General features: G+C 43.1%; 1 protein-coding gene across 1 annotated transcript in view; it reads right to left on the bottom strand.

Annotated features, from left to right (window-relative positions):
* The window catches only part of adgrb1a (adhesion G protein-coupled receptor B1a), a 516,358-nt gene that overhangs the window by 363,916 nt on the left and 129,741 nt on the right, over positions 1-22,701 (bottom strand). Inside the window, exon 2 of the mRNA XM_067974780.1 lies at positions 1,667-1,825. Within this exon, the coding sequence (XP_067830881.1) occupies positions 1,667-1,825 (159 nt within the window). The remainder of the gene's footprint in view (positions 1-1,666; positions 1,826-22,701) is intronic.

Below are 22,701 nucleotides of genomic sequence, written 5' to 3'. Positions count from 1 at the left end.
TTTTAAATATATCTTTCAACTTGAGAAACTTATTGATAACTAAGCATCTCTAAGTGAGAGAAGAAAGCTTTACTGCATGCAAATGACAGCAAGAGGTGGTTAGGCTCGGCAGTAAGATCTCACTGTGATAGTATTCCAGTTCTGCAAAAGCGAGTGATTCTGATTAGGAGGCCAGTCAAGAATGAGTACACTTTTTTGAATTCATTTTTTCCCTCATGACTTTTCTCAGCCAATTTTCTCCTCTTGCCCCCCTCCTCTCCTTTCCTCTTCCAATGGCATTGATTCCTTGCTAGGGATGGCTCCACAGGTATCTGCCACCCTCCGGTAGATTGTCCAAGTGGCAACTTTCCATGTGTGAGCCTTGATGTTGAATGTCATAAGGCTATTTTACTGAGGGGGCATCACAGCCAATCCTGATCCTGTCCTCATCCAAAGTTTACCAGATGCAATTCCAAGAAGGGTTACTGGTTACCTGTTGATTGCACCACCCCTGGGTCAGGGAGGGACAATCATCTCAGTTGAGATCAGCTAATTCAGCACACAAAGAGATCAAACCTTGAACCTTCCTCATCGGTATGGATCAGCTACTGGCTGGATAAACTCACTGAACCATTGAAAATTTCAGTGTTTCTAATAATATGAAAGAAATTGCAAGAAAAGAAAATAAGCAATTTTAAAAAGGAACAGTCCAGGATAAGGCCATTATTGAGAGTTACTGTGAAATATTTGCACAAAATTAAACATAATTATTTATGACACATTGTTATTAGCAGGGATAATGATGGTAAGACTCCTCTTTAAGTCAACAATATTAAGCATATTTGAAACATCACAGAAATCAGTCAGCAATGTAACACACATAGCAATTACTACAATTTAATTACACATATCGTTTCACTTTTAAGCTACAAGAAAAGTAAGATGAGAACAGTAATGTTTAGAAGAATGAGTCAAATATGGGATGAGCTGAAGAGTGGAATAAAGGGAGTGAGCCATGAGTGTGAAGAACAAATGAGAAACAGGGTGACAAATCTCAACACAAAGAAAGAAAATGTCAGAATGCGGACGGTTCCATCCCTTGAGGTCAGATCTGGACAGTGGTCAGTCCAGACAAACCAAGCCAGAACTGAGCTTGCACCCTAGTGGAACGACCCTAGAGATGACCAGCACGCAGCTTCGAGGAAGGCTAACGTAAGGTCAACTAGAACTATTCTCTCAGTTATTAATGGGGTTTCTTGTATGAGTTCTCAGGCAGCCTATTGGAAGCTGGCCATTTTCCTAGGAACTTATTCTGAGTCAGTGTAGGTCTGTTCCACAAGAGTAGCTTAGAAACAGAGACAGACTAAAGACAGGAGGCGGTGCTGGATTTTGAATGACAAATAAGTAGTTATAGTGCTAGTTGGGTTGTACTGTATTGACTAGATTAGATTGGGTTGGGAGGACAGTTGGCATTGGGTTTGGTAGTCTGTGTTACATGCATCGATGTGAAAATAGGAAAGGAAACTTGAGATTTTGTCTTGTCACAAAGTGACGTGGGGGGATGTGTGAAAGTGCTCAGGTGGAAAGCAAAGGTTGGAAAGGAGAAGAGGGAGAATCTGGGAGAACAGCTAAATCAAGAGGCGAAACTATACAGTGTTTATTTTCCTATAAAAGAATTGAAACTTACTATTACAAGGCTGCTTATTGCATAATCTTCCTTCTTCTGAAACTCCTTCACAAACAAACCCTTCCTCTAACTGGGAATGGCAGGTCCTGCTTCGGGTCTGCAATCCAACCCCACACGACCTGGTGCAGTCACCCCAAGACGACCAGGCATTCCAGCCACCTAGTCAAGAACCAGAGCAGTATGAGATACAGGACTTTTTTTTTAATTTCCCGGCGCTTCTAAGCTGCATTCGCTAGCTACAGTCAAGCCCATAAGAACAAATGAATGCATCATGCAATGAGCTTTATCAGCAGGGCCAATGAGGCACACTGCTTCCAGGCCCCTTTCCTCTCTCCTTTTCCTCTGCTTATTAGCCTGCAGTCAGTGGTATTCCTGTAGAAGAGGAGGACCTGCTGGCTGAGATCAAGGCACAAACAGAAAAAAGGATGTCTTTGTAGCACTTGAGGTTTATCAGTTTTCTGTGCTTGAAACCAGACTTGTGGCATCAATATGAAGAGTTATCATGCTACAGTCTCCAATTGTTCAACTACCCTTTGAACGCTAACAGCTGAGATAAGTTACCCTCAGTTGTAGATTGGAAACAGTTGAGCTCAATTGAGTACACCTGGAAGATCCCGTGATGTCACATTCGACTGAACCACAATGTTGGCGGAAATGGGGAAAACCATAAAAAGTAATGAAAAGATTGAAAAAAATCTAAACAATAAAATTAAATATGAAAATGCAAAAAAAGAAATCTTTACAGTATAATTTGAAAGCAGTAATGAATTTTTGTGTACTGTCCTGGCAGCCTAAAGATATATATAAAAAAATGATTATTGGTTCATCCTGGTGATTTGATCTTTTGGTTGCTCAGCCAATTGTCAAATTGTTCAGACAGTGCAAAGCTGCATCCATTATTGCTTGCATCATGGGTCGTTTATAAAGAAAAGTTCAGATTGGCTGAAAACTGTGTAACGACACACATTAAATGAACAATGTAGCCCAATTTCATCAGCTTTAGTCACTCTGTATTAGAGTGCTGCTTAAAACCAAGAAAATCCACAGACAGCTACACAGTGAATTGCAGGGAGATTACTGAAAGAGGACAAAAATGTTGAGTGATGTTAGACCACAGATCCCATAGAAAAGCAATTGGGATTGTGCACCAAAAAGTCAGATTGTCTTTCAGCAACTCTCTGCTGTCAAATATTTGCTACACAATGAGCAGGATTTTTCAGCTCAGAAAGTTTGAAAATAAAATGTATTCAGCGATAAATGCTTTGTCTCATTTCAGTCAAACGCTCGATTGCAGAAGCACCGATAAATATTGTAATTTAGATGAAGACAAGTGCATCTCAGTTCACAAAAGGTTTGACCTCTAGAAAAAAGGGACAGGAGGAAGAGAGTCAGACAAAGGGACCAGAGGAGGCTGGGAGCCCAAGGTGAAAAGAATAGGCAACAGAAAAGAGAAGGGCATTCACGAGACAGAGTAGAGCAAAGACTAGAAGAAGAATTCAAGAGCTGCGAGGGAAAGGACAGGCTTGGGTCAAGACTTTGAGACAAATAAAAGAGAGTTGGACAAGTGAAGAAGAGAGGGTAAGAGGAAAGGCCAGGTAATAGATTGAGAGTGCAATGGGTCAGAGGTCCAAGTGGGAGAAGTATTCAAAAGGTGCAACAGGTAACAAACTTCAACAGTACTAAAAGAAACAGCAAAACGTTGGAAAGATTGATACTAGAAAGGGAATGAGGTGCTAGCACAAGAGTAAGACATCAAGATCAGCAAAGGGCAGGCAGAATACTGAAACATCAAGACTGGTCAGGGAAATCAGTGGACTGACGAGACTATGGCTGAGATCGATACAAGAAAGGAGGCAAGCAGGCATAGAGGAATATTGCAATTGGCAAGACAGACATGTGGGAAGGACAGAGATTAAGAATAGTAATTAAGATAAGGACAGGTAAGGGGAAAAGCACTTTCTTTTATTTAGGATCTAATGATATTAAACATACAACCATATATATTTAAAATGATAATAAAAATAAACCAGATCCTTACAGAACACCAGAATTTGCAAGTTGCCCTAATGGTTTCTGACTCATTACTCAGATACTGTTCCACAAGTTGGATGCAATGTCATTTTTCACTTATTTTAACATAACAAACAGTGCTTGAAAGTAGGAAGAAACAAATTAGAAATGAATGCTGCAAACACACAGTGTGAGCATAATGGTCACATTTCTAGCAGTGATCAACAACACAAACTATTAAATAAAATTTATTGGAAGCAGCACAAAAGTAGCTTTGATTTTCAAAAAATAGTCACACAGGCCTAGGACAGTAAGTTCACAAACCTATAGATTAATGTCAATATTGGGCAGAAATGTGTTCATTTGTCCCTCTTAGCTCTGCCGCAAGGCAAACCCGCTATGCTAAAAATTCAGCATAATGTGAGATTTTCATTATTACCCAGTTAAAGTACATGTGCACATAGTTTAAATATTTTATTGAAGTACTGTACAGGGTTTATTTTTCAATTCAGGTTTGATTCAGAGAGGGGGTGAAATCAGTCTCCCACGAAAGCACAAAATGGGCCGCAGCAAATCGGCAGCCCGTTTTTCCCCACCAATGTCGATAGAAAAGAAACCCGGGCGTGGTATAAACCGGGCTGCCGATTCGCTATCACCAGTTTCATGCTTTCGTCAAAGACCAATTTCACCCCCAGCGAGACTAAGATTATCATGTTTCGCCAAGTCCAAAACTACACAGGAGGCAAGAAAGGAGCAGGGCGGAGAGTGAAATCATGAATTGAATTCTGAGGCATACTTTGGTAATGATGAAATATTATTGACAACCTTACCAAAGATTAGTAACTATTATTAACTTCAACATCATAAGACAGAGAAGTACATTCAAAAATAAATGTATTTATTAAATATCTATCTTGAGCTGTCTATATTGTAGAAATGTCCAAATACCTTACTTAAAAACCAGAATGCTCAGTCTAAGAATGGATGGGTAGCAAATCCAAGCTACAAAATAATACCACACTGGTACTATTCCAACTTTTACTGAAATGTGTAGGAAGCCGCATTAATCACTTGACACAAAAATTCCACCATCTGCACACATTAACACTAATCCCTCTCAAACCCCAATCAATGTTGCTCTAATCTGGTTGGTCCCTTTTTTCTGAAATAAATGCTGAAAATACAAAGTCCTACTGGCTCAGTTGGTAACGTTGAGCTGTAGCTGAGCTACAGAGACCAGGGAATGATATTCGTGTCCCTATCGTCCTCGTTTGCGCCTAAAAACAGGACATTAACGAAACCAAAATTGCGTGGGAAACTGACATACTGGGCCCGATGTTAGCAGGGCTGCAGGTTCTCGGCGGGGGGGGGGGGGGGGTATCGGGCGCGTGAGTAACGCGCCCGGTGAAATTAGTCTGCTTCCCGCGCGATCGTAGCAGACAATCCACAAATTGGATCCACTTACCTTCTCCTCCGGGTTTCCCACTGCTGATCTGCGCGTCGGGCGGGCTGCGCATGCGCAGTAAGATCTGTCAGCTGGAGGCGCCCTATTTAAAGGGGCAGTCCTCCACTGACAGATGCTGCAACAAATAGAAAAAATTACAGCATGGAGCAGGCCAGGGGGAAGGCTGCTCCCAGTTTAATGATGCCTCATTCCAGGTATCAATACATGGGGTGAGGAGGAGGGGGAGGACAGAGATCTTCCTCCCGGCGTGCGGAAGGAAGCGGCCTGCCTCTGCCACCAGGAAGGCCTGGCTCGAGGTGGCAGAGGAGGTCACCTGCACCACCAACATATCGCCCACCTGCATACAGTGCAGGAGGCGCTCAAATGATCTCAGTAGGTCAGCCAAAGTGAGTACACGTAGTCTTTCCCCTACACTCCGTCTGCCACATCACTGCCCCCACCCCACATCTCCTTCAGCACTGCCAACACAACTCTGTCACATCACCCCTCATACCCACTCAAACCTCATCCTCATCTTACCTGCACCTACTTACCTCGCCAGTACTCATCCCGCCACTACCACTCAACCCAATCCTCATACAATCTCATGGCTCTCTCTCATACTCACCCGCTCGTGCATCTCTTTCACGGCCAGCCTCACTCAACCTGCCACTACCTGTGCTGCAGCCACAGGGCATGCATCACATATGTGCAGTAGGCAGCGTAAGGCAAACGTGTCGTGAGCATGAAGGGGATGCACAAGGGTGTCTGAGGGTTTGTCATGGGTGTTACTTATATTGAATTTCTGACCAACTCACATTACATATTATATTGGCACCACTACTGCCATGTCTTCACGAATCCTGTCTGGTTTGTGCAATAAAGCCCTCTCCTGAAGATCACTATGAGGACCCACAACTGATGCCACCCATTGTGTCACTGCAGGGTGGGTGCAGGTGTATTTGCAGGGCTCTTTTGCGCAGACGACTGAGAGATATTGGCGATGTCCCCAGTTGCACCCTGGAAGGATGCGGAGGAGAAGTTGTTGAGGGCAGTGGTGACTTTGACAGCGACAGGTAAGAAGATGGTGCTCGGGCCAGCCAGGAGCAGCTCGGCATGAAAGAGGCTGCAGATGTCCACGAGCCTCCCTGTGCACTGCTGCTCAGAGAGGTCCAGGAAACTGAGCCTCGGTCTGTGGACCCTGTGGCGAGGGTAGTGCCCTCTGCGACGCATCTCTCTCTGCAGTAGCCCTCCCTCCTGCTGTACAGGTGGATGTGTCACAGCACTCTGTTGTGGAGCTCCACGTGTCAGAGGTGGATGGCGTGGATGGCGAGGCTGGTGATGCTGTTCACCCTCCGAGGAGGTCATGACTGCAGCTACGGCGGCCCCCATCCGGAAGATGTACATCTGAGGGGGTCCACAAGGTAGGTACATATCTCTGGACCCCGGGGTAAGTGTGCAGGTTAGTGACTTTGACTGTCAGGAGGAGGATGGTGGAGGCCAAACTTTGTCCCAAGTGACAGAGTGGCCTCCTGCAATGGGTGAGGGTCTCTCCCCCCCAACCTGTCAAATGGACCTTTGGAGCTGCCACAGGCTGACAGCTGCAACACGTCCATTTGACCTGGGAGTGTTTCCCCCAGTGTGGGAAACAGTCCCAGTTTGCTCTAAAATCCCACATAATCCTTTAATCAGGTCAGTTAATGACCTGAAATACCTAAATTAATACCTTCAAGTGGCATCCCGCTGGCTTTAATTGCCTGCGGGATTCCCACCAGCGGGGGCTGCGCGCGCACGCCGGCGCGTCCGTGGGAAACCCGGAAGTGGGCGGGTTCGAGACGGGATCCGGTCCCGCTCCGGGATTCCCCGATTTTCGGGACCCCCCCGCTGAGAACGCACCCGATAGCGGGTGGTAAAATCACCCCCACTGCTTGTTCTCAACCTGTTTCAATTTTTGGGCGGACCTAATAAATGTTAATCCGGGCCAGGTGACATAGTTACGACCCCTGACACCATTTGTATCTCTGCCCATTTTACGACTCCTAGTTCCTTCTCCTGTGCAACAAACATGGGTGGTAGAAGTTGGGAGGTGGCCACTTTAAAGACATCCTTAGTTGCAGAGAGGGGAGGCTGGAAGTAGATTTACCACTCAAATTTACTGCACTCGCTTGTGTGTTTTGAGCCTGAAAGGCTTCCAATCTTTCATCTCCCCGCTACTGCGGACGCTGAACAAACTTTCCCTGCCGCTATAAACTGCTGCTGCCTTTCGCTCCTGAACTTTTAGGTGCCACTGCAGGCCCGTCAAAATCAGCCGCTCGCCGGATTTCCCGGCCCCAGATCAGTGAGCTGCCAATAAGGAGCGGCGGTGGCTCAGCAGATTCTTTTAAATGAGGTCCAACCATGAAAATTGCTTGACCCCCCCCCCAACCGCCCCTGGCCGATTCTATCAGGCACCCACAAAATTCGGTCCCCAGTTTGATTCCAGGTCTAGAGTTGAGTTAGCGAGACTCAGCTGGGATGGTGGTGGAGGATGTTAGAATCGGTATCAGTGTCGCTGGACCAGTGAGCGAAAAAATCAACACTGGTTCCCCGACCTGATCTTTACCCAGTGACCCCTGCTAGAAAGTACATGTGCAAGGAGGGCGGGATCGGACTTGGCTGTGCTGCCTATATGGTGAAATAGACTGTGATGTCTACATGGTAAAATAGACTGATGCCTGTATGGTTAAATAGGCTGTGATGTCTACATGGTAAAATAGACTGATGCCTATAAGGTAAAATAGGTTGTGATGCCTATATGGTAAAATAGGTTGTGATGTCGACATGGTAAAATAGACTGATGCCTATATGGTTAAATAGGCTGTGATGTCTACATGGTAAAATAGACTGATGCCTATATGGTTAAATAGGTTGTGATGCCTATATGGTAAAATAGACTGATGCCTATATGGTTAAATAGGCTGTGATGCCTATATGGTAAAATAGGTTGTGATGCCTATATGGTAAAATAGGCTGTGATGCCTATATGGTAAAATAGGCTGTGATGGCTATATGGTAAAATAGACTGATGCCTATATGGTAAAATAGGCTGTGATGGCTACATGGTAAAATAGACTGATGCCTATATGGTAAAATAGGCTGTGATGTCTACATGGTAAAATAGACTGATGCCTATATGGTAAAATAGGCTGTGATGCCTATATGGTAAAATAGGCTGTGATGCCTATATGGTAAAATAGGTTGTGATGCCTATACCGACAATCTGGACTCGCACAGGACAGGAAAAGTAGTACTTTAGGTCAGGTACTGGAGGAGAAAGTCAATTTGTGTAGGCTTTAATCGATGCCTACAGGAGAGATGGGCGAATTTTAAAAAGCACAAAAAAAACGTTGCCATTGGAAAGAGAAAGACAAGTTCACGTTTCGGGTGCCAAGACGTTCTGGTGACGGGACTTATCCAAAATGTTAACCTGACTCTTTCAGTTAAACATCGAGTGACTTGCTGTGCAATTCCAGCCTTTGCTGTATTTATTTAAAAGTTCCAAGATTTATCTATTTTTCTCTCTCTTTTAAACACTGCTGTGTCTGAGCTGTTGCTTGGAGACAGTAAAAGAAGAGGACATCAGAAAGAGGTAACAGTGTCAGCTAATCGGTGGATTATGTCACTCACACGATCAGGGTATTGTTTGTGAATTTATTTCTAATTTTTGAATTCATTACACATACAAATCAGCTATCACTGTGCCTGCAAATTAATGCGAACTTGGTGGCGTTCACTGAAATCATCAACGGACATTTTCAGTCACGATGAACAGAATGAGGAGGGAGGAGGGGGGAGGGAATTTGGTAGCAACAGGCGAGATAGGGAGGGGAGGCGGAAATGCAAGCTGCATAATGGATGCAGCCACACAGCATATTTTGATTTGGGATGGCAAGAAAATTAGGTAAAAAATCTGGAAAGATTTCACTGCTGCACATTATCTAAAAGCCCTGCATGCATTAACAACAATTTCATGTTCACCTAATAGGTTGTGAGCACCCCCTGCTGCCTGGTCTAGATTTTACATTAATCAAGAAGTGGTGAATTACAATTGTCTGCGATTCTTGAGCCCAGAAACATTCCTCCTCCTGGTCATGGATTTCTTGGGTACTGATCTTAATCAGTGCTCTTATTCAGAATATGTCGGTCAGTGTCTTAAAGGACTGAAATTCTTCTTTTCACCATTAAAAACAGGAGATTGCCTGTTTTTTGTTCCCCCGGAATTAATTACATAGAATCTGCACCACAGGAACAGGCCATTCGGCCCAACTGGTCTATGCTGGCGTTTATGCTCCACATGAGACTCCTCACACCCCTTTTCCGCTAACCCGATCAACATATCCTTCTATTCCTTTCTCCCTCATGTACTTATTTAGCTTGCCCTTAAATGCATCTATGCTATTTGCCTCAACTACTCCTTGTGGTAGCAAATTCCACATTCTAACCACTCTTTGTGCAAAGAAGTTTCTCTTGAATTCTCTATTGGATTTATTGGTGACTGATTTACTAATTAAATCACACTCTCAGAGGTTGCATGTTTCAAATGTGTAATTTCATCGGGGGATCATTTAATGCATTTGATCCTTAAAAGAGGAATTTCATATCCTAACCGATCATAAGTCTGAAATACTAAACAACTCCAATGTACAAAAATAATAACCAATATTTAGTGACATAAACAATGATTTTTTTTAGCTCCTTCTTTGGGTCACTGACACGGGTTACTTTTAGCATACTTATTTAAATGAATGAGCTTGCCCTGTGGAAATTAGGGTTGCCAGCCCTCCAGGATCTCCAAGGATTAAAGATTAATCTCCTGGATACTGCTGCAAGAAACCCAGGAGAAAAATCATAAGGACATTTTTTTTTAAAAAAGTGTTTCTTTTATTTTCTTTGAAAACTTTCATTTACTAGTTACAAAAATATTGGAGATGGGAAAAAAAGACTGTTTGACTGGGTGGGTGGTTGGAGGCGAGAGATCATGTGATGAAACTTCCAGGAATAGGTCCATCCAGAGTTGGCAATCCTAGTGAAAATGGATGCTTATTGCTTTATTAATTGTATCCTGTAATTTCCACCATATATTGACGTAGCAATGGATTAAAAAAGTAATTAAAGTTACTATTTGGAAGTGTTAATTGTACATTTCTTTCTTCAAAGCAATTTACTCCCCAAGCCACACATCACCTGCACAGCTGAGAAAACAGACTACTGACCTGATTCCGAGCATCCACCAATGTGGCTTCTAAATAAACCATGCAAAATCGGCCTCAGGTGAAGCTCACTAACTTTCACCTCCATCCATTCAACATCTACCCCTTACAGCATAGCCTAGCTCAGGCATTCTCTGTGTATGTAAGTCTAGGAATGAGCTCAGTGCCCCAGATCTCTCTGGAATAACACTTGCTGCACCACAGTGTCACCATATTGAAAGAAGTTAAATGTAGAAGGAGCCAATTTCAAAGTACAGTACTTAATTCTATACTACCCTATCACAGACCTTCCCTTTTGTTCTTTCCTTCCCTCCCCTCCCTCCCCCACCCCTTTCCCTGGCTCTGTATTTGCTTAAAAACTTTAACACTTTTAACATCTTCCAGTTCTGACGAAAGGTCTTCGACCTGAAATGTTAACTCTGTTTCTTTCTCCACTGATGCTGCCTGACTTGCTGAGCTTCTCCAGCATTTTCTGTTTTTATTTCAGATTTCCAGCATCCGCAGTATTTTGTTTTTGACTTCATTCTTCATGTGTACTTCAGCCATTATTTTTTTAAAGATCAACTAAAGAGCTCTTCCCAAAGCCCAGACTGGCTGAATCTTTAATAATTCATACAGGAAATGGAGATGATATGCTGGTGGGCATTCACAAAGATAGTCACACCTGCTAGAAAGTGCACATATGTGAATTTTGGATTCCAATAGGCTCAAGCTGGCAGTACCATTGCAACTTGACTTCAGTTATCCAAAAGTCTGCTCCAGAGCCATGCAGCCCCAGTAATCCAGGCAACAAACTGCAAAACTTGTATTCCCAGCGTGCAGTGCGGTTCCCAGGATCGGCTAAACCCGGAGCCGTCCTCAGGCCAGTCTGAAGTCGTACATCCTGCTTTTTTTTTGCAACAGTACCACGGCAGGATGCTCCCCATAACTGATGTGACAGGAGTGGTTTAGGAGAGAGGAAGACCCTATTCAGGAATTTCCATGGTACCACTAAAATTCACACCTCTAATAAAATAAAAACACGGACTATCTGGTGACTGGGTAATTTGCTTGTACTCCAGCACAATCTGACTTGTATCAGCAACTTAAGCCAACCATCTAGTTACCTCACAATCTCTATCACCCTCTCAAAAATCCTCCTTAACATGAGAGTTAATGAAGAAGCAAATGTCTGCACAGGCTTAAGTGCAAAATATGAAAAAAAAATCCAGGTGAGCTAACTTTTCACAAAAAACCTGAACAAAACAGGTTCCCCACAACATCTCTTCCTCTTCAAAGCCTTTTCAATAAACTGGAAGCCTTGAACTGGTGCCCAGTAAAATGTTTTCTCAAAGGAAACAAAAAATAACAGCAAAATGGCAATTTAACAATTAAGTCCCTTAAAGTTCAAAATGACTTCAGTTTGATTTTATTTTCAATAAAGCATTGAAAGGTATTGTGACTTTTTCACAGATAGTTCACTGAGTACAAATTGAAATATTTGTAGCATTTAAAGTTTTCTTTAAATTTAGTACTTTATTGAACTCAATACCTTTCAATAATGTACCTTGTGTAAAAATAAGTTTTAAAATGATTCTATGAATGTTTAATCAATCCTTGTTCATATTTTCAATAAACTATGAAGGTTATAAGGAATATGTATTAAAATCTGTAACAACTTAATTTGACAGTAGACAACCTCCATTCTTGATTCAAGTTACCAAATGCAACAGTTTTAGCTCGCTTTGACTGGACATATAAATTAAAACTCTCTCACTTGATGAATGTTTTTAGCCACCTCCTAACACATTATGCTGTTTAGTATGGAGGCCAACAACTAAATTAAATCAGTTTAACTGCTAACAATGCACAATTTCTTAAATGGGTGAGAACTTTATTAACAACTGTTTTGAATTTTTTTTTTCTAAACACTGCCGCAATGACACAAATTGCAATGCTCAAAGATTGTATTATGTATGTATGATGTCACCATCTAAAAGTGATAAATGGATTTGCTCTTCTTCCTTTGCAGGACCCCACCTTTATGCCTATTTTCTCTTCCTCTCTGCAGAAAGTATTAACCCGTACTGGGGTGAAGTTCCGTAGGGACAGGTCACTCTGTAGGACCATATGGCCATTCTTGATGTGTGAGTTTTGACAGTATGTGTTGGAAGACCATCACTGCCAAGCCAGTCCCTAACTTCACTTGATTTCTCAGGAGCAGGAAACCTACTGCTTCTCACCAGCATCACCGACTTGAATCTGTATAACACATTTAACCTAGAAAACATCCCAAGCTGCTTTACAGATGGGCATTGGGAATGGATGCCTGGCCAGGAAGAGAAGATCAAAAGATGAGGCAGAAAACTTGGCTGAAATGTTGGGTTATAAGGGAATTTTAAAAGGGGCAAATAGAGGTAGAAAAGTCTAGGGAGAATGTCTCAGAAAGCAGGAACAATGCAACTGAAGTCTCTGCCACCAATCGTGGGGATAGGGATAGGGATGAATAGAGAGTTAGAATCAGAGGAATGGAACATTTGGGATGCCAAGGCCAATGGTACGTTCCACATTGCAACGCTGGCCGCAAGTTGCTATGTCAGCTCAGAGCAATAATGAAACCTTGGATTTGCTGCTCTGTACAGCTCAGCTACATGCTCCCTTTACCAACTGAGCTAGAGGTGGACCCTGTCTCTTTAAGGTCCAGCAGCTTAAGCAGTAAAACAACAGGCTACGGTATGGTAGTGTAGCGGTATGGTACTGGATCAGCAACCCAGAGGCTGTGAGTTTAGATCACACCATGGCAAGTTGTGAATATTAATAAATAAGGTCATTTGTGCGCTGACACTAAGAAATAAATGACAACAAAAGCTGCTTTTTTTTTAAGCAAAAACTCAATTGATTCACCAATGTTCTTCATGGATGGTAAACTTCCATTCTTACCCACTCTGTCCTACAACTGACTCCAGCCTGTCACTACGGGACCAATTTCAACTCCTAGAGAGAGTCATGCAGAAGGGGCCAAGGTAGACAGCAAACCGCCCGGCCCTCTGCAGCGTTAACCACCTTATCTACCTGTCCTGCTACCTTCAGGGATCTGTGGACATGCACTCCAAGGTCCCTCAGTTCTGTTATACTTCTCAGTATCCAACCATTTATTCTCTATTTCCTTGCCTTGGTTGCCCTCCCCTCCTCACACTTCTCCGGATTGAATTCCATTTGCCACTTTTCTGCCCATCTGACCAGCCCATTGATATCTTCCTGCAGTCTACAGCTTTCTTCCTCACTATCAACCACACGGCCAACTTTTGTGTCATCTGGAAACTTCTTAAACAAAAACACCCGTCGACCATTACCCTTTGATTCTTGCCACTGAGCCAATTCTGGATCCAACTTGCCACTTTCCCTTGCATCCCAAAGCTTTTACTTTTCTGAACAGTCTGCCATGTGGGACCTTGTCAAAAGCCTTGCTAAAATCCATGCAGGACTACATCAAATGCGCTACCCTCATCGACCCTCTTCAAAAAATTTAATCAAGTTAGTCAGACACGACCTTCCCTTAACAAATCCATGCTGACTGTCCTTGATTAATCCGTGCCTTTCTAAATGACAATTAATACTGTCCATCAGAATTTTTTCCAATAATTTGCCCACCACCGAGGTTAGACTGACTGGTCTGTAATTACTCGGTCAATCCCTCACTCCCTTTTTAAACAACGGTACAACGTTAACTGTCCTCCAGTCGTCCGACACCACACCTGCAGCCAGAGAGGATTAGAAAATGATAGTCAGAGCCTCCGCTATTTCCTCCTTTGCTTCTCTTAACAGCCTGGGATACATTTCATCCGGGCCTGGCGATTTATCTACTTTCAAAGATGCTAAACCCCTTAATATTTCCTCTCTCACTATGTTTATCCCATCCATTATTTCACACTCCTCCTCCTTAACTACAACAACATCTGCATCGTCCCCCTCTTTTGTGAAGACAGATGCAAAGTATTCATTAAGAACCATACCCACATCTTCCGCCTCCACACACAGGTTACCTTTTTGGTCTCTAATAGGCTCTACTCTTTCCTTAGTTATCCTCTTGCTCTTAATATATTTATAAAACATCTTTGGGTTTTTCTTGATTTTACTTGCCAATATTTTTTTGTGCCCTCTCTTTGCTTTCCTAATTTCCTTTTTAATTTCACCCCTGCACTTTTTATACTCCTCTAGGCTATCTGCAGTAATGAGCTCTCGGTATCTGACATAAGCTTCCCATTTTTGCCTTATCCTCCCCTGTATGCTCTTTGACATCCAGGGGACTCTAGAATTGGGACTCCCACCCTTTTACTTTGTGGGAACATATTTGCTCTGAACCCTCACTATCTTCTCCTTGAATACCTCCCACTGCTCTGACACCGATTTACCTTCAAGTAGCTGTTTCCAGTTCACTTTTGCGAAATCACATCTTGTCTTAGTAAAATTGGCCTTTCCCCAATTGAGAACTTTTACTCCTGTTCTATCTTTGTCCTTTTCCATAACTACACCAAATCTAACTGAATTATGATCACTACCACCAAAATGCTCTCCCACTGATACCCCTTCCACCTGCCCAGCTTCAATCCCTAAATCTAAGTCCAGAACTACCCCCTCTCTTGTTGGGCTTGCTGGATACTGGTTAAAAAAGTTCTCCTGAATGCATTTTAAGAATTCTGCGCCCTCTATACCTTTTACACTGATTCTATCCCAGTTAATATTGGTGTAGTTGAAATCCCCTACTATTACTGCCCTATTGCTTTTGCATTTCTCAGAAATTTGCTTACCTATTTGCTGTTCTATCTCCCTCTGACTGTTTGGGGGTCTATCGTTCACTCCCAGCAGTGTGATGACCCCTTTTTTGTTCTTCAGTTCAACCCATATGTCCTCATTTGATGATCCTTCTAAGATATCATCCCTCCTCACAGCTGTAATTGTTTCTTTAACCAATATTGCGACCCCCTCCCCTCCTTTTTTATCCCCTTCTCTATCTCGTTTGAAAACCCTGTAACCAGGAATGTTGTGCTGCCGTTGCTGCTCTTCTTTAAGCCATGTTTCAGTAATAGCTATGATATCGTACTTCCACGTTTCAATCCGTGCTCTCAGCTCATCTGCGTTATTCACTAGACTCCTTGCATTGAAGTATATACGATTGAGCACTGCCAAACTCCTTTGTTGTCTATTTTCTAGCCTTTGTTTCTTCTGCCTTCCAAACTCACTTATTAATTTTCTGCCTTCCATTTCCAGCTCTGCTTCTCTCCCTTCTGAATCTACACTCAGGTTCCCATCTCCCTGCCAAGCTAGTTTAAATCTTCCCCAACAGCTGTAACAAACCTCCCTGCGACAATACTGGTCCCGGTGCTGTTGAGGTGCAAACTGTCCGGCTTGTACATCATTGGAGCCTGATCTGCATATTTAAAGAAGGACCCCGTTGCCTTCTGCCGGGTGTCCATTCCACCCGTTGAAAAGAGCAAATTAAGATTGCAACGTGCTAGAACGTGTTGGATAATCCTTATCCTTTTAGTAACAGATGTGAAAGCTGGAAACTGTAATATGTCTGACAATTAACTTCATTTATTACTGTTTGAAAACATTCACCTTAAGACTACATACAGTGCAGTGCTCACCAGTCCTACGTCTAGAAACTCGCGTGTAAAGAATACAAGCCTTCTGAACGCAGCGGAATTGATCCAGGTAAGTTGTGGGTGAGCAGGGTTAAAAACAGCCCTCATGTGGTTATCTATAAAAAAAGATTTTTTTTTGCCGAGCATTGGTAGATCCTTCCAGAAACAGTGTTGGAAATAGAATTTCATAATCGTTTTTAAATGGAAAGTAAATAGATATTTGAAAAGGGAATGGGGAAAGGGCAGAGGAGTGGGGCTAAGTAGATAGCTCATTCAGAAAGCCAGCTAAAGGCTCAATGGGCTAAATGGTTTTGTTCTGTGCTGTAAAATTCTACGCAATTGGATTATTAGGAGGGATTATTTGCAGAATCTAAATATCCATATCCAAGGACAGGAAAACCAAAAATGATTTGTCTCACCATTTTCTCTCTACATTGGAACTCCTGCTAGCCAGTCACGGACTAGCATTGACCAATGTCATGAGGAAGCTCATAGCTTGCATCCATCTGCCCTCGCTGTGTGGGAAACATAAGAACAAGCACACGTTCAACTAAATGCTAAAAATGAGCACAAACAGCAACTTCAATGGAGCCTGGTATTTATATCATTGGCTGCCCGAGCAGATCAGCACAGCTTTGAGCCCACGACTGTCCATCACTCAATCAAACTGCTGTGGATGGGGTCAGTTTTGTTATCTCTTAACCAGGTCTACACTTTACAGAAGTGGAATGCTTCACTGGGGGAGGGGGAGAAAGGTGAGAGGAAAGAAAACAGACCGTGTCCATTATATCCCCACCACAACTGTGAACAATCACAAAATATACAACCTGAACAGCCCTACTGGTTAAAGGGGTCAATCAGAGCCCTTTGAGGGAAATAAGTGCTTGACAAGATAGTGAAACATAAGAATAGGAAAAGATGATTTAGCCTCTCCATCTGACTATCATACAGGATCTCATTTCAGAATGCAATCAAACCATCCTTTCATTTATTTCCTACCCCAAACTCATAGACCTGCATTCTTCGCTGAATTGATCTCTAATTCCCTTTGAAATGATTCAACTGAACCAGCATCCACTCCACTAGGTGGCAGTATGTTTGCAAATACAAAACATGCTGCTTATATATTCCATAAATTAAATGGAGCTTGAGACTTCCTGAGCTTCGACAGCGCCTCCCAAACCCGCGACCTCTACCGCTTAGAAGGACAAGAGCAGCAAGTGCATGGGAACACCATTACCTCCGAGTTCTCCTCCATGTCACACACCACCCTGACTTGGACATAAATCGCCATTCCTTCATCGTCGCTGGGTCAAAATCCTGGAACCCTACCTACCTAACAGCACTGTGGGAGTACCTTTATCACACGGACTGCAGTGGTTCAAGAAAAAGACCCATCATCACCTTCTCAGGGGCAACTAGAGATGAACAATAAATGCTGGCCTTGCTAGCGACAACCATATCCCAAGAATGAATTAAACAAAAATACATCCTCTGATTCTGATGCCTGGCTTTTGTACAATTACCTCACTACATTCATCTTACCAATTCCCATAATTGTTTTTTAAACTTGGATTTTGTCCCTTCTTATTCCCTCCCCATATGGATAATTAACTGTGTCTCAAAGAATCATCCTAGTTGTTCTTCTCTGTACCCTTTCTACTGGCCCAAATCTTTCTGTAAGTATGGTAACAGCATATCTCAATACAAATATGATTCTTGTTGTAATTTAGGTTAATTTTGTTCAAGAACCATAGTCTTATAATTGATTTCATCAACCAAACATGTCAACCAGCTCTCTGACTGAAAAACGCAGTAGGTTTGTAATAAGTATTTACCTAGGATATTTTAGTCAATGAAGATTTGTAAAAATGGTGACGACCTTTCGCCTGAAAATGTATACAGAACCCCATTAAATTAATTCTTGAAGCTTGTATTAAGATTGTTGCAGGGTAGTACATCACTGTCAATGAAACATGAGGTGAATGGAATTAACTTCTTAATTGTGAATGGGCCTGGCAAGTCAATGAAAAGTCTATTTCACCAAGAGTGATTTTCTTTGATCAGAAGCATTTCGCTGGCAATAGATGGGATTAGAGACTTAAATTGAAAACAAACAGCAATATTTCACTTTAACTTCCGCCCCTCAACTCCTTCTTTGACTGGCAGCATCTGCAAACCCAACAGATGCATTTTTTGCACATTGCCCCAGTCAAACAGTGGGTGAAAATAAAAATCTAACAAGGGCATTCTGAAGCCACGAGTTTAAAGCTTGTTAAACAGCCAAGGAATTGAGCTCAGTTGACATGATTACCAATTAGCCCCTGCTTAACTATGGTGCAGATGATCCTGCAATGCTTGTGCTGTCTTTGACTTTTAACCCTTGGGAACAGACTTGAAAAAGAAAATTCCCATGGGCAACTTTATTCATCATCTTTAGATCACATTATCCTCAGAGCAAGAAGAGTTCATGAAGCCATTTTGGCCCTCTGTACATGTGTAATTTTGAAGATGCCAGGGGCAAGTTTGTAGGGGTCAATTTTAACTCCTCTCACCTGCCGGAAACCGTCTGGCTGTACTGGCCGACTGCAATATTAAATTGCAGGTGGCAAGGATGCTCGCCCGAAGCTGGCCGGATTCTCTTTAAATATGAAACCTGCTGAAAACAAGAGCCAGGCTAGAAGGAGCCCAGCAAAGGAGGAGGAGTGCTTCTCTGGGGCCCACAAGGAATCCGTGCACCTCCCCTGGCCTGGACTTCTCTGCCCTTACCCGACTGGGATTCAGCTGCTGGAACATTTAACTTGTGCCAGGGATCATACCTGTGGGTCCCTGGCAGCAGCCTGATTTTAATGATCGGTCAGCCCACACCCCCGACTTCCCGGCCCTTTTGGTTGGAAAGTCATTAAATGGCATGTTAATGAGGCCCAGCCGTTAAGATCGGCCAAGCCTGCCTGCTGCCACTGACGACATGGAATAAAGTGGGACAACTCAAAATTGATATCCTTTAGATACAATAAGCATGCCAGTTGCCGAAATGAACTATCCAGTGAGATTAATCAGAAATCTTATTGACTCTACTGAAAATATAATCCATAAACATCCAAATAACATGAGGTGACCCTGTAGTGTTTAAAACCATGTATTATATAATTACATCTGAATGCAACAGAAGGATTTCTTCCTGATGGTGATGCTGTTATTCATTTGTCTAGCTCCTGACTGGAATGTAGAGGATTAACAAGTTAAAACATGTGCTGCTGAAAGAGTGAGCTGAACAGGAATAAAGACACAGGGCTGAAGTAGTTTTGTCAATGGATTCAATTTCATTTGAATTCAGTTAGACACACACACCTTTGGTAATGATGATTACCAAAAGCAGTTACGATAGACACGAAAGAAAAATCTGTTGGAATACACAGGGCCTGCATGCGCACTGTCAATACATATGTCAACCAACCGTGTTTCACACTGACAGTCAGCCTTACCCCGGGCAGTGTCTGCCTATGTGGACAAAAGTTTGCAATGCTGTTCCTGGTCTCCGTTCTCCTGTTGCAGCTGGTGTAAGCGTCACACACCATGGGTGCGAGATCAGGAATTCTCACCCATGTTGTGCAGCGTTGTTCAATCTTACAGCAGCAACAGGAGGTAAGACCCGAGGAATGGCACTGAGATTTTCATTGCTCCACCGTTGGCGGCCGTGCCTTCAGCTGCCTAGGTCCTAAGCTCTGGAATTCCCTCCCTAAACCTCTCTGCCTCTCTCCCTCTCTCTCCTCCTTTAAGTTGCTCCTTAAAACCTACATCTTTGACCAAGCTTTTGGTCACCTGTCCTAATATCTCCTTATGTGGCTCAGTGTCGAATTTCATCTAATAACGCTCCTGTGAAGCACCTTGGGATGTTTTTACTACGTTAAAGACGCTACATAAATGCAAGTTGTTGTTACTGTTGTTGAGGAGGGCGGAGTGAAGCGAATGCGAGCATGAAATAGCGTGGTGGGTTGCGGTGGGGAAGTAGAGTGGAAACATGAACTGGAGAGAGGGGATGAACCAGAAATGTACCGTGCAGTGCCTGTTGGAGGGATTGCATTTGGAAGGAGTTTGCACACATTTAAATTTGATGCCTACAGCCCTGACTGGAACGATCAATAAGACCAGGTTTGACTTCCCTATTTGCTTTAGCCAATTTTCAAAGAAAGCAAAATCAATTAATACTTTTATTCTCACAGTAATAGATTATCTGCTGTTACCAGGAGGAAGAAGGTTCAAAATAAAATTAAAAATAATTCATTCTCAAATGGCAAATATAGAGCAGTTTTCAATAAAATTGAGCATATGCCTCTTCCCTTTTAGGTAAAACAAAATCAGTACATATGTCCATTGTAGTCTCCAAAGTACAAGGAAAATGCACAAAAATAATGTCAAAAATCAAAATGTTCTTAGGGAGGGCCATCCCTTGAAGCCCAGGGTGTTGTTGGGGTATACACGACTATACACTATATACCCATTTTTAATTTCAGGAGCGAAGCATATGTTCACCTTTCAGATACTGAAAACAGCAACCTTAAATGCTTCAGGCCACCCAGTGCCATTCTCCAGTGCTACCACTAATGGAAGGGATCACCACCTCTAGATACTGCACGCCCTGATTCTCAAAGCAGATGTTCCCATCTCTACAGTGTTCAGTTGGGGAGTGTTGCTGAGGAGAAAGGAGCCTGGGCCAGTTCTTTACCAGTTGTAATCTGGCAGGATCCACACTAAGGGAAGGTCATGAGGAAATTGGATAGCAATGAAGGGGAATGGTAAATGGAAATTGATGGCAATTAAGGGGAGAAGGATAGGGAAATGAATAGCAAAAAAGGAAAGAGGCAAAGGGAAAACAAAAGGCAATGAATGGGACAGGGAAGGAGAAAACAAATGACAAAAACTGGGAGAGATTAAGGGGCAAAAGCTGAGAGCAGTGCTTGGGGAGGTTAGAAGGGCAAAGTTGGATGCGGCACTTCAGGTTTGGATGAGGAAAGAGAGTTTTCGCATGAACTGACAGGACGCAAAGAGTATTAGCGTAGAGGGGTTTGTAGGGTGAAAGAAGGTCAGCTTGAGTGCGGGGGGGTGGTGGTAGAAGAGCACCAGTTTGAAATGAGTTGGAGAAGGAGAAAAGCAATATGACAGGTACTGTATATTCTCACAAGAATATATTGTTGGGATTGAACCTTTCAAATATTTGAAGGATAAAATGCCATTATGTTTAAGTCTGTCGGGTAGATTTTACAAATTTACCCTACTTTACTGGGGGCTCAAATTCATAAAATTTACTCCGTGATGAAAAATCCTAAAGGTAATGTTGCTGTCCACATCCAAAATCCCGATATGTGCTTCTGGTGCATGAAGCTCCATGGTGTGAGGGCAAATTTGTAAAATATACCTTTATATTTCACAATTATTTATGTATCTAGTAGGAGGATTATGTCCTGGAGGTAATGCTGTCATTTATTTGGTTAGCCTGACAAATCAGGAGTGGCGTTATCCAATATTCCGCTTACGGGCCAGATGTGGTCCATGAATTCTTTTCACCTGGTTCACAGTTCTGTTGTTCTTTACAGGCTTGTGTGCAATGAAGACTATCCGCCTGAGCTGCTCAAATTTCCCATGCCTTGAGGACTCAAGGAGGCTGCTTCTTGATCCTGATTAGACCAATGATGGAACAGCCTTTTTCGCACCAGATTGGGAAGCAGCCTTTGCCAGTCTTCCAGTGGCCTGAACATTTAAAGGGGCCAACGCTTCCACATTGTGTAAAGGATAATAAATGCTGAGTCATTCTTAGCAAGCTCCTGGTGTTACTAGCATTGTACACTTCATGATGCTCCCCCCAAATGTCAGTGGACAAGAAGGACACGTCACTGGCAGGTGCAGCATGAGCGTAAAGAATGGTGATTGTAGTGGGTGTGTCAATGGTATCAGAGATGGCACCAAAAGGCAGCAAAGTGAGCAGAAGTAGATCAGTCCAAGGGCTACTGCTAACAGGAGAGCAGATAGAGGGGAAGCAGATTGGACCAGGAAGTGAAGAGCAACAGGTAAATGAGACATAGCACCTTTAGCCTCAATTTTAAGCTCCGTGCCCAATGAGAATGGGGTGTGTGAGGGGTTAAAATCCTTACTTTAACTCATTCATCAGAAGCACTGGATGCGAAGGGGCAGCATGACCAGAAGAGGACCGAAAAGTGCTCCTCCGGGGTCCACGAGGAAACCTAAGGCCCCAGGCCTCCCTCTCCTGATCACAATCATTTACCACCCCCGCTGCTCACCACCACTTACCTGACCATGTACGTCCGACTCCCACCAGCTGGCACAACGTCATGGACGCTGGGTTCGGGATGGAGTCAGGCCTGGTATATTTAAATGAGGTTTGGGAGTTAAAATGGCACAGGCCTCACGTCGGATAGCCGGTACAGGCCTGATGCTTGGCCCACCGGCCCCACGCTCACTCTTGTCCCCCTCACCCCCAGTTAAAATTGGGTCTTTTGTGTATTAAGGGATTTGCTTTTTAGTGTCTAGGGAGTTAGATTTTTAGTGGTTAGGGGTGCTTAGATTTTCAATGTGTGAGGGGCTGGAATTTTTAGCATATGGCGGAAGAGATTTTTAGTGCATGGAAGCATTGATTGTTTGCATACTGGGGGCTTGGGTGTTCAGTGCATGAGGGAATGTGGATTTTTAGTA

The sequence above is a fragment of the Heptranchias perlo genome, chromosome 3 (genome assembly GCF_035084215.1).
Source record: "Heptranchias perlo isolate sHepPer1 chromosome 3, sHepPer1.hap1, whole genome shotgun sequence".
Taxonomy (NCBI): Eukaryota; Metazoa; Chordata; class Chondrichthyes; order Hexanchiformes; family Hexanchidae; genus Heptranchias; species Heptranchias perlo.
The sequence above is the reverse complement of the archived record's forward strand: the minus strand, read 5'-3'. Positions and strand labels throughout refer to the sequence as shown.